This window comes from Nicrophorus vespilloides, unplaced genomic scaffold, assembly GCF_001412225.1.
Source record: "Nicrophorus vespilloides isolate i.1.1-1 unplaced genomic scaffold, Nicve_v1.0, whole genome shotgun sequence".
NCBI lineage: Eukaryota > Metazoa > Arthropoda > Insecta > Coleoptera > Silphidae > Nicrophorus > Nicrophorus vespilloides.
The window spans coordinates 223112-236914 of NW_017098881.1; the positions used below are offsets into that span (position 1 = coordinate 223112).

A 13803-nucleotide genomic window follows, 5' to 3' on the forward strand; every position below is an offset into this window, starting at 1 on the left:
TGGAGTTAGTCCAAAAATAATTTGCGCGCTTTTGTTTTTTTTTTGTGAAAAACTAATAGAATAAAGAAAATGTAATGTTCAAGGATGTGTTTGTTGCACTTACAATTAACGAGATCGAGGTTTTCGTATGCGGGCACTCACTATGTTATGCACTAGTTCTTGTAGATTTGTTGGTAGAGTGTAAAGTAAATATTTCCTCGTGGATTGTGAAGTTTTTGGTCCTTGGCAAGGAGCTGGGCAAGGAATGCGAGCGCACGCGAAACTCACTCACAACTGGCTATGCTCACTGTACGTTCGGTCGGATGGATCTTTCCAACAACCTGTAGATTATGAGGCATGCACACACCGAACAGCCTTGCGCCTTGCTGACTCAACGTCCAACCAACAGCAGCAACGGGAAAAATAATACAGACAGACGACGCGGTCCAAGAAGAAGAAGAAAAAAGGATACGTTCTCTTCTCTTCTTCTCCACTCTTCACGCTCGATCGGACCCACAGAGATATATTCCTTTCGACCTTTGATTGCATCACATCGAAAACCACTCCAAAATGTGTTATAAACCTCGAATAGCTATATTCTAATCCTGAGCCCACCGCGAATTATCATCAGCCTACACATGTGATAAGGTATGAAAATAACAACAAAACGCTCAAAAAGAGACACATGTACTTTGTATACAGTAGATACGTCAACTCGGTGAATGTATACACTTACTAGTCATAATTATGTTAAGTAAATATATTCTTTGCCCAGTGAATGCATTTACCAATCACATTTTATAAAAATATTCACAAAATAAAGTGTACATCGAAATGATAATCATTTGTCTTGTAAATACATACATTTCACTTAATATTTACTAAAAGTACACAAAATACATTTCATTGAAATTGGTATTAAGTTTAATTTATTGGAACAAATTATTACATTTTTCTAGCTTCTTGAATAATGTTGAAAAATATTTTGAATGTAATTATGTTACTTTTTCAAATTTTCTGCTAAAACTAAAAAATGTTCACTATTAAAATCTTGGATATTTTATCCATAATTATTATTATTTACTAAAAACCAGTTTAATATTTCTAATTTATAGTTTTATTCATATTTTGGAGTAAAAATTGTTTCGTAATTTGGCAAAATAGTAAACTATCTTTACTTATACTTAAATCTTCGTTAAATGCATATATGTTTTACCATATTTTTTGGATAAAATAAAGGACAAAATATTATATTTATTTAAGTAATAGTTTAAATATTGTAAAGTTTTCGGCATTCTGTTAAATAATTCTAAGATACAGTATATTCCGCTTAATTGAGACACCGGTTAATCGGGACAGTCGCTAATTGGGGACAAATCCTAAAGAACTTCGGTTAATTGGGCAAGTTAATTTAGACAAAATGTACTAGTTTCGTTGTGTCCTAATTAAGCGGAATCGACTGTACTATTAAAAATTATTTCACAAAGTACAGGAAAAAATTAGATCATTTTAGCAAAAAAATATTCAAATCTAAAAGTACAGAGCAGTGAAATAAAGGACGTATGATCACTGCATTTATTCAGCATGCTAATTTTATGTTAATCGAATCCGTTCTCCCATTATTATTATTATGAAAATTCGCAATCGCTCTGCTTCATCTCGCATTACATAATTAAACGTGGCCTACGCTAAATTAGCGCGTCTGTTCTCCTTCTTCCATATTATTTTTCCTTTCTTATGCGCTCCTACGCTGATGATCTCTCGCGTTACATAACGACCAGAAGTGTAATTTTGCGCCGTGAGTTTGCTGTCATTAAATTCAATTTATAACGTAAACACCTCGAGTGATTTATATGCAAGTACATGCTTGAAGCGGAAAGACCTCAGGGTTCTTTGCCTTACGTTGGTGTCTCCAGATGTAAACAATAACATTCTTCACGTAAATCTCCTAATCAACATTGCGTCTCAGTGCGTCAAATATGAAAGGAAACGTTCTTTGTTTTTATCTTTATTAAAATACACAACTTCAGTTAATTAACTAAAGTATATAAATAATTTATTTGTTACTTAGTTAATTAATTATTTTCTTGGTGGAACCAGATGGAAATAAGTTAATATGCGTTTTTGCACATCAAATATGGGTTAAGAAACAATTTTTTTTTTAATTTAAATGTACAACTTCAGTAAATTTAATTTAAGCTAAAGAAAGTAATTAATTGATCGGATATTTCACTAATTAATTATTTTAACTGATCTCTAATTATATAATCTCACGATTTCCGATCTTAACATAAATCTCTTAAGCAAAATTGCCTTTGAATATCGAAACGTGTCTATTATTATTTTTATAAATAACAATAAGAAATTAATGAACCTGAAATTAATTATCTAATTGATGCCTTGAGAGAAAAGATAAAAAGATTTATTACAATCTTTATTAAAATATATAACTGAAGTAAATTAGCTAAAATTAGAAAATAATTGATCTGACATTTCGCAAATAATTAACAACGTATTTCCTATATCGTTATATAACTAAAACGTAGCGAATTAATAAGGAAACGCTAATATTTAATATAATTGCAAATCTTTATATGTAAAATTTCATTTCGTTATATACAAACTCATAAACATCAAGAAAGAAATGCAATAAAAATACATCAATTAGATTTAAAAAGAGATTTTTTTTGAATAATGGGTTGGTCAATCTTGTTTTTAGTGTCTATAAATAGAATATAAACAAGGACATTAGCTTAGAAATAATGTATTCTATCTGCCTAAGGCATAATCTTATTATAAATATAATAAAACGTAAAACGTTTTTTTGTATTATCTTTATTTAGTAAGAGTTTTAAACCTAATCGACCTTGAGATAATCATCTGTATTGCGTTTAAAATACATTAAAACTTTTAACAAAATGTCTCAATTCAACTATACTTTAATTATAATCGTTCAGTTTTTATAAAAAAATTCATTAAAACATAATTTTTTGCATAATCATATCTACAAAACATATATCACAATTAATAACAAATAAATGTTTTTGTAATTTAAATAAATGATAATATTATTTGTCTTAATCAAATCTAACTGGAGATTAGTTAGTGATTATATCACTTAGTGAAAAAATCGACATTTGTGGTAATAGCTATTACACAAAATTGTGATTTAAATTAGTAAAATTTTAGAAAATTCATATTATAAATTTGAGACAGAAATTGTTTTATTATTATATAAATTTTCATTATTTCAAAAATAGAAAAAATTTATTTTTATGGTCAATAACTTTTTGGTCCAAATTGGGGCCAATAAAGTAAAATAATAAAAAAAAAACATATTATGATGAAGCATTTCTAAATAATTCTGAGTCTACCAATATTCAATTCAACGTAATATAAATAAATAAAATTTGAAATATACAAAATAAACTGATAAATTTGAAAAGCAAGAGAAAGTGATAACAATTTTAGATTCAATGTTAAGATTACTGAAAATGTTGATAAAGATTTGAAAATGTTTAAGCTTATAATCAGGAAATTGTATAAAAAAAGAAGAAAGAGTTCTAATAGCAACTTTTCTACTAGAGGATAATGCGACTAATGATCCGAAGACGAGTGAAACATTCAAAGTATACATATTTAGGCATTCATGGTGATCATTGTACACGTTTCAAATGTCTATACAATTTAAATATTTCCTAGTAAAGTTTAGATTATTTTTGAAAATTTTAATTACTTCTAGGAAATATTACTTAATATTGAGTTTTCTATTAGAAATAACAATTTTAATTGATTATTTTTCATAAGCATCAAAGTCATCATTAGTTATTTTGTAATAAAATATGAAAAAAATAGACATTTTTATTATAATGTTCCCATTTCAAATATTTGTAATTGACTAAAATAAATAAATTATCAAATATATTTTTTGTTTATATTTATATGATCGCGTTTCTCACTTTCTCAAGTCAAGTGTCTTTTAATACGGTTTATTTTTATATTTATTTAGTTACTCGATTAATCCGGTTTTAAACAGTCCAGGATATTGACGGAACCGGATTATGAAAGATATTGATTTATATGTAAGTTACAATTATAAAGTTTGCAACAATCATAAGTCTATGTGCTATTACTTAGAGTATGTCATACGTTTATATCGGTCGGTGTATTAACAGGCTACATTTTACTGCCAAAACGTTTTAAAAATAATGTACAAACAAAGATTCATTAAGATTTTCACATCTCGAAACTTTGTACCTAAAGCGACGACGACTAAACTATTCATTTAAACCACAGAATTAGTATTCACGTTGCACAGTTTCCATGTACTCGAAAATGTGTCATCGTTAATCACCAGGTGTCACCTTTAATAAATGGATAACAAGCTGTTTTGAAACTGTATATCTACACAATAATATATAAATAATAATATTTTAGTAATTTCATTGATTATTAAAAAAAAATCAAATATAAATGAATGTGTTGGATGATATTTGATATTTCATGATTTATTAAAGTTAAGCAATGTTTGTTGAGGATAATATTTGGATAGTAGTGTAGTACTGTAGTACAAATTTTATCACTTCAAAATGAGCAAGATTTTAAGAGGTTTTGTTTTTAAGATTTTAAGTATTTTTAAATAATATATAATAAAATAATACGAATGCGAATTTTAAAGCTCAATTTTTTCATTTTCCTTTCTAATTTATTTCGAACATGCAAGAGAGTAGATTATTTTTTACACAAAAAAATATAAAATTTTAAAATATTTCGTGATGAGTATTGACTTATTCATCAAGCATAGAAGCTCATTATATGATGAATTGCGGAGTGAATTGTTTGCTTTGAATTTCTGCAACGTTGATTTTCAGCAAAGAGACATTATTTAATTGAATAATGAATTCACGAGTGCTTCATAATTGCAGAATACTACTATAAAATATAACAGTATAAATAATGAATTTATATTTATATTTTTTAAACCACAAAAGTGGTTTTGCTAAAGGAAATAACCGCAAAGAAATATTTTATCAGTGAATGAAGGAATTAGATAAAGTCTACCCAAAATTCTTTATCCGGAAGAAAGTTTGCTAAACAATGTTTATATAAGATATTATAGTTTCTGTTTGTTTTTCAGCTGACGCTGAATATTCCTAGGATGTCTGTAGATTTTAACATAACTAAGCCACTTAGATCTACAAAGTGCACGACTTACATAACGTGAAACAATGCTAATACCATATTAATGATAATAAACATAATTATATAATCGCGAGCGGAAAGACTACGGTCAATAATGTACTTAATCATTTTGTATAAAAATACATTTTACTTCATGTATTTAATTGATTTTTTTATCATTGTTGATAAATTTGTTATTAACTATAAATTAATGTAAAAAAAATGTTGTTGCAAAAATGGAAAAACGCAATAAGCTTAATAAATTTCAAGGTGGAAGGGAAAAATGATTAGATAAAATGAAAATCCGCATGTTTTCCACAAAATAGAAGAAGAATTAGATAACGTCAACCCAACTCTTTTTGGCTGAAGAGGCTTGACTGGGATTTAGATAAACGGGTGAAATTTCGTCTATCTGATCCATTATTATTTCGTTTTAATTAGAAATGTTATACTGTTGAAAAAAAATCTTTTTTGTTCTTAAATTGACAAGAAAATATATTTGAATTTTCATTTTATACAGTTAATCAATTAACATTATTACTTGTTATATTCATGTCGTAGGAGTATACAAAAATAGATATGTTGTAGACTATATAAACTTTGGCGTGTTTCATTTGAAAGGTTATTTCTAAGAAAAAGATACTATATTGACCCATTCACATGCGAACTTGAAGATGATTCATACCGGGCTTTCCATCCCTATAACGTGACATTTCGACCTTAATGATTATATTTACACTATGTATTAGCATTTTACTAATATTCAGGCTGTTTTTCAACAGTATTTGTTTCATATTTTCTAAAATCAATATTAAAAATGAATTATTTACATTTATTACTTTGCAGATTTAAAGTTATGACTATTGAATCAAATTAGAAATGAAGTAATGATGAACTTTTCAATCTAGAAAAAAAATCTTTCTATTGAAAAGTAATTAAATTTAACAAATCTATCGATTTGTACGAAATATTGTGAATTTAATTTGCTACAGTATTATGCAAATACTATAAACTATACAAGTAGATGTAATTCATTAACGTTGCGTAATTACTAAATCAAAATATACAATTTTCATATCTGATTCAGATATAAATTTTAATTAAATCTCGAGTACAGATGGACACAATCGAAATAACATTAATTAAAACATGAAAAATGCAAATGAAAAAATAATGAAATAAACAGAATGAATAGAATCGAAAATCGTGTGGGTTTTTTCCCTATTTTTATTCTGACATTTATTCCATGTGCATTTTTTTTATTCGCTGTGTGCACTTTTCATAATGAAAGCAAATATTTTCGTCACGAAAATGCAATTAATTACGCTTTCCAATTAATTATGTTTTAAGTCGCGACGTACGAAGAAACGCGATTGTTAAATTAAATAAATTGTTGCTCGTTCTTTTTATGACACATCGAAATAAACAATTTAATGAACGATTTGTTTGCGTGGCAATATGCACTTTTTTATTGAAATAGAATTGAGTACGTTTCACTAATTACATTATTTTGCATATGTTTTAACGGTTTTTTATAAGTTACTTAAAAGAATAATTTATATAAAACGGGTTTAAAAAAATGGAAATGAATCAATTAAATATAAATTTACATTTCAGTTGCAATGGATTAGGATTTAAAGAAAGCTCGTTTTTCTAAAGATTATTTACTTGATCAAAAAAATTAATCGAACATGAATAAAATATAAATGAAAAAAAAATATATGAAAATAATAGTGATATTAATTACAATAATTTCACTTAAATTATTTAAATTGTATCTTGTATATAGCAAATTATTACGAACTCCCGGACAAAATTCTAAAAGTTCAAACTTTTTACAAGGAGATATATAGTGATGAAATAACTGCTGCCCAAACAAAAATTGATAATGTTTTGTTGCATTTGTTTCTTTTGTCGTTTTTTATTAAATAATTGTGATGTCTACATTGAAAAGTAATTGTTTATTTTAATCTATTTTTTTCACATTTATGCAGTCAGTAATACGGAATTTAACATAAAGAAAAGTAAAAACCGTGATAAAGTGTGGTAAGATAAGTATATTTAGAAATTTTTAAAATTCCCCCTACTTACGAACAAATTCGACTTACAACCCTTTGGAACGGAACTAGTTCGTAAGTCGGGGGATATATGTTTGATTTAATTTATGGAAAACATTATTTAACAAAACATGTATATAGATTTGAGAAATTCAACGTAAATAAGTATACTGGGTTTATTACAGATTTAATGCCAAACGTATAATTATTGGAAATACAAAGTAAATAATTAAATGTACTGGGTTCATTAGCAAATTTATAATTAGTCAAATAATCGAGAATGTGTTGATATGAGGGAGATAATTTTCCGAATAGAACGTGACTAAGCTAGAAAATTAGTTATTCAATGTATTTATGTCCAATCAATGAGTTGTAAACTAAACTTACCTTTAACAGAGTTACGAATGAAATGCCTCAAAGCAGAAACAAACCTAAGCTCCGTGAAACGTTGATAGATGTAAAATCCTTTCACGCAAATCTTAGTAAATGAACCAACAACAGTAAAAAAAATGTAAATAGGTCAAATTTTACTTTCTTCATTAACTCCGCATGCAAATTGCCAGATAACACTTATACTTATAATTTGAATTAGTAAAGTCCGTCGTATTTGTTAAACGTGTGATGTTAGCGAAATTGAGCTCAGGTCGGGATTGAAGTTTTAATTAAGTTACTCGACAATATTACTCCACATAAATCTTATTTGCGGGAACGTAAAATTTACTTTGTATTTACTTTGTGAGCGTGACAGAACTTATATATAGGGTTTCGTCGTTTTAATGGAGAAATTGATTCCGCAAAGGAAATTCCGTTAGTATTAAGATGGTGAAGAAGTAAGAAATGTGCGGCCGTTAGAAGGCAACCCCTCGCTGAGAATTTTTTTTACAAGGAAGCTTCCGCACAATGGTCCAATCCTGCGACAGCTGTCTCATTGTTAGGATAATAAAATCGGGGATTTTGCACTTACAGGTATATAAAGGAGAGGTTGGTAAAATATTAAAATAAACCTAAGTTGTTAGGTATACAATTCTCGTGTATTTCCGTAACGAGAGGAATGGGACGAGTATTTGGAAATACAATCAACGTTTGTTTTCATTTTAAACTATTTTTAAATGTAAATATTTAATTACGTGAGTACGAATCTTTTTAGAGATTCAAGGTTACCTAGCTAGTCTATTTATTGGATATACTCATCTTCATTTACGTTATAATAAGGTAAAACTCCTTTTTATTAAGTTGTCGTTTATTAATAAAAATTTCAACGTGTCGGAAATACTAAATATGGTGTAATATCGATAATTCTACTGAAAATGCTTTAGTGTATAGCAGGGTTTCTCGAAAAGTAGTACATTTACAAGTCTCAAGAGACATATTTATGGTATAACTATAAGTAATGTAGCACGTAAGCAATATAGAAGACCCTTGTTACAAATCAGCTGATATAGAGAGCAGCCAACTAGGCTATATATGAAAGACTTTAAACTTAATAGTCTCCTAAAAATCAATCTCAACGTATCTTGAACGCATCCTCGTCTATATTGGAGATGCTATTTCCATCAACATAGCACTATGAGTCAACAATTACTTTTAGAGTTTAAATGAAAAAACAGATTAAATTTTACTTGAGAATACATTAGAGAGAATAAAGAAATGAATAGAAGTTGCATACTTTAATATATAGTCGATTTCGCTTAATCGGGACACACTGGGACTAGTACATTAAGCGGCTGGTCCAATTATCCGAAGTTCCACAAAAATTACAGAATTAGTGCACAAAATAAAACAAGTCACAAAACTAAACACATATACATATTAAGAAATTGTATACGTACTACATAATAAAATTATATACATTCTTGAACAATAAATATGTATGTATCAGGGGCGTTCATGGATGCAACTCAAGCTCAGCATCCATGGACCACGGTGATTCACACATGATTACTGTCCCGATTTAACGGAATAGCGGAGTAAATTTGTATTATTTACTTAGTTTTGTTTCCGTTCTTTAAGATTTGTCCCTAAAAAGCGGCTGTCTCTATTAACCGGTGTCCCAAGTAAGGGGAATCGACTGTATTAAAATTTTGAGAATTTTATTTCATTTTTCAGAATTCAAAACATTTATTATAGTAAACAAACAAATTAGTCAATTAAGTATATTATAACCTTTAAGCACTAATTATATATCAAAAAAGGGTCTTTATACACAAACATAAAACTGTCTCGTTTTGCAAAAAATTGTCTACCGTATATATTCGGGTGATTTTATATGTGAAACCAATTCATGATTACACGTATTAACTCGGGTGAGCGGAAAAAATCAGATTATTGGACCCGAGTTAAGTCGCTTGAATGCGTTATGCGGTAAATATATTTTTTTTATACTTTTTTAGAAAATATTTTCAATAAAAAAATGGTTAACCTGAAGATAAAATAAGCCTTAGACTAATCGATTCACAGCAATCCGACGACCATTTGTCATACAATTTTTATTTTAACGTAACGAATGTCATCCATATTTATTATCTCTATAAATTTACTACTATTAATATTAGTTATTTATACTTTAGGTAAAATGTTTGTTTTTGAAGATCATTAATCTATATAAATGTTACAACGTTTCTATAGTTTTTATTCTGTTCTATTTTTGTTTTGTTTATATAACATTTGTATCATATATTATCCATACATGAATTGTTTATATTAATTATGTGTCATTTATCACATAGAAACTTACTGCTTGAAAGTTAAGCAAAGATGATTGCACGGATGATACGAATACATGTTGCAATTCGTGGACAAAAATTGTTAAGTCTTCCTAAAATTCGTAAAAACGAACCAAATCTAGGATTGTAGTAGGATTTATTTAAAATGCTTTATTTAATCATGGTTTATAATCATTTCAGGTGTGGATGCAATACGCATTAAATTTATTATGTACTTAATTAATATATACGTATTAATAAAATTGAAGCTCATAAAGTAAAATTAAATTAAGCCATTATATAACATGCATTCGATCAATAGGTATATATTTGGAAACCATAGTGAAGTATAAACCAATTATTTGAGTTGAAAATATATTTTCATTATCAAATAATTCATAAATTTGATAATTGTTCTACATATTTATTTGTTTAGTTATGTTTTTCAAAATTGCAAAAATATAGCAATAGTACTGCTCCGATCAGTCCGGATTCACTATAGTCCAGTGTAAAAATTTAAAAATATTAATTTTTTAGTCTGATTTCAAAAAATCAGGGATATTGGCAGAACCGATTACCCGCACTATGCGAAGTATTGCTGTAATTGATTGTAATAATTAAACTTCTTCAAAGATTATGTACTTTTTCTTAAAAAATAACAATTAAGTGTTCTATTAACATTTTCTTTTACTAAAATAAAAATGTTCGGAAGCTCTAGAAATCTGTACAATAACTTTGCAGATGATATCTGATGATTAATGATGCAATAGATATAATAAAGGTTAGTACTGAAATAAACTATATAATAATAGAAATTCAAGATACCATAAAAATATGAATACGTGGGTTAAACTTGATTATATAAATCTATCTTGAAAGCGCGGACATTGCACCCAAACTAGAACGCGCTCAGAAATTAAGTCTAGAAGTCGTGTAATTACAGGGAAGCTCTACAAATTGCAATCACATAAATTCCGCAAAACACAAGGGATTTAATTACTTTCTATATTATACAGACATACGCTTTTAACGTCCTTCAAATGATATAACTTTTGGTAACGTTGCAACCAAATGACAATGTAGGTTATATTATATTGTATAAAGACGAAAACTTTAAATACTTGAGAAATAAACTTTGGTAGTTAAGGAAATGCGTATATAGAAACGAATATTTGATGCAATTAAGAGAAAAAAAAGTAGTAGTTATAGATACACATCAATACCGGACAAGTTACTTGTAAAAATGAGCGTAAAAAGTAACAATTTTAGATACGTTCTTATTAATTTCAATGAACATCATGAAATCATCATATTTTCTGGATTCAGTCTTAATTAATAAATCCACAAACTATTATATTTTATAATTAAACCGCATTAAAGTTAGGAAATACTTCCAAACAATTTAAATTATATCTAATGTCGCTTTTTATATTTTTAAGATCTTATCAATAAAAGTACGTTTAGTAACCATATTACAGTTTAACCAGGTTTATAAACATCAGTTATTGATATTTAAAAAAAAAACAAATAATTATATAACTGCTGTAGAGCAGATAAAATATAATTACTAAAATTTGTAGATAACACAATCCATTAAAAACTTGTGTAAAAAAAAAAACAAAATTATGTTTTTTGTCGACAAATTGGATTGCTTTTTCAATAGAAAAAAAATCATGTAATTGATACAATAAAAAATTGAGCACAATTCAATCAAAAACAAAAATCAAACAAAAATTATTAGTTTCGGCGAGATGAAAGGGATTCAAAGAACACACGGAAATTAATTAGATGAAAAAAAAAAGAAAACAAATCAGGGTAATTAAATAAATACAATTTTATTATGTTTAAAATACAGATAAATATATATATATAGGTTTTTTTTTCTTGTATATATTTTTCGTTCTACATAAAAAGTTTAGTTGTATATTATTATTTACAATGTATTTGGTATAAATGTTTTGTAAATTACGAACAGAAATTAAAAAGTATCTACTTTGGATATGGAGTTCTGGCATAGGCAACCAAAAGTACACCAAGCATCAAGGACTTGGGTTCGAAAGGCACTCGTGAGAATTCGAAGCGTTGCTTGATTTGGAAGGCCCCAAGGTTGTGTTAATTTTTGTAAAAAAAAATGTAACTGGTTTCGAGGGGGGAAGAAGAGATTTTGTATGTTTTTTTTTGGTTAAAAGCTCTGGTCGAAAGTTACCTGAAGACGGTCACATCTATTTTAGAAGGGGTTGGGCGGCAGTTACACAACACCTATAACCAAATAGAAGAAGAAAAGAGATAAAAACTCTGCTAGAGTTTTTTTTGTAAATGCTGCTGCATTGGGTTTGATTATAGGGGTTCAATGGTTATAATTTACAGGCTGAACGTGTAGCTTTGTGTTAGTACAAGATGCATAGTGTTTTTGTGCTCTAATTTACTACAGTTTCGTTAGATTTGATTCAATGTGCTCTCCCTTACAAACATCCATTCACCATCTACCATAATATATTTACAAATCAATTTGTCGATTGAAAAACATTATACTAATACAATGTGCATTTACATCATTTTCTTGCTGTTATTTTACTTTTACGAATCTACACTATCTACAATTTATAACTAAATTATTAGTAAGATTCGTCTAACATCCTTTTTACATTTTCAAGATTTGTAGAAATCAAGAACAATTAATAAATAATTGCATGATAACTCCAATTTGGGTGTGTTATAACGTCTAAAATAAGAAAACGTGAGAAACATACGATAATAAATCTTCAAAGGAAGAATCTTTCAACCTATCATCCACCGTTAAGTATTAAACTTTCACTGCAGAACAATAATTCACGAGTGAAAATCCGATTATATAAGAATATATCGTAATGTCTGGAAATTTATATCGGAATTCCAAAACAATAAAATCTTGCATTGCAACAAAATCTATGCATGTTACAAGCTTATACAAAAATAGTTATGTTTTCAATTTTAACACATTTTGCTTTTAGAAACCAAATAATAAATACGACATCAACACAATAACTAATAATTATTATAAAGATTATTAAAATAAATTTTCTAGTAAATATTACTAAATGTAATTCAATTTATAAAGTAGTCAATTTAGCAACTACAATAATAAATATAAAAAAAATCAGACTTTATAATTTATTATTCTCCAAATTGTTTCTTAATGCTAATATTTTTGGTAACTGATTCGATTATAGTAAACTTATTTAGATTTGGGAAAACATACAGGAAATTATTTAATCAAATAACGTCAGTTAACGCTTGCTGAATATAAATATTTAAAAATTAGCAACTTTAATTTAAAATGTACATATTGTATACGAACTTCCTTATATTTCTTGAATGAACGTTTCAATGATATTATTCAAGGTGATATATCTATAATCCTTTAATTGGTGATATATCCTTTAAATTTATAATACTTTTTTATATTTAATTATATTAATATAATTTTAACTCCTGTTGAATTTTATAATTCTTGGACGAATTTAGATAAAAAGTAAATAAATAAACGTTAATAGATTTTTCATTTTGGCATTTCCTTGAAAGAAAGCACGGATATAAACTCCCTATATTCTCCGCTTCTGTCTCGGATATATATTATTATTATTGGATCTAATTTTAAAAGCCGGTTAAAAATAAAACGACTATAAAATTACGTACTTCCTGCAGTGAAAAATATACCGAAAATTCTCCAATTTAAATGAAACAAAGTAAATACGAAAAAAAATACTGTTAGAAAAAACACCAACACACAAAACATTAAAACATAATTATAATTATTTAAATAATATTTTTATTTAATGTTTCTCTTTTTTGGTATAACAAATATATATATTTCTTTTATACTTAACACTTATTAAGTAATGAAT

At 27.2% G+C, this 13803-nt stretch overlaps 2 protein-coding genes and 1 long non-coding RNA gene across 6 annotated transcripts in view; 1 reads left to right on the forward strand and 2 right to left on the reverse strand.

The window, feature by feature from the left end:
- The window catches only part of LOC108563405 (supervillin), a 52892-nt gene extending 52547 nt beyond the window's left edge, over window positions 1-345 (reverse strand). Inside the window, exon 1 of one of the 2 annotated variants that reach the window (XM_017922065.1) lies at window positions 104-345. The gene's annotated coding sequence lies outside the window, so the exon portion shown is untranslated. The remainder of the gene's footprint in view (window positions 1-103) is intronic. The other variant, XM_017922067.1, reaches the window with a different exon arrangement.
- Window positions 346-403: 58 nt separating this feature from the next.
- Window positions 404-13803, forward strand: part of LOC108563408 — a 48236-nt gene continuing 34836 nt past the window's right edge. Inside the window, exon 1 of the long non-coding RNA XR_001891091.1 lies at window positions 404-627. This is a non-coding gene — a long non-coding RNA (uncharacterized LOC108563408). The remainder of the gene's footprint in view (window positions 628-13803) is intronic.
- The window catches only part of LOC108563406, a 23549-nt gene continuing 21836 nt past the window's right edge, over window positions 12091-13803 (reverse strand). For all 3 annotated transcript variants that reach the window (XM_017922070.1, XM_017922071.1, XM_017922069.1), the window contains one exon: window positions 12091-12178. In XM_017922070.1, the coding sequence (XP_017777559.1) occupies window positions 12168-12178 (11 nt within the window). In that variant the 3' untranslated portion in view covers window positions 12091-12167. The remainder of the gene's footprint in view (window positions 12179-13803) is intronic.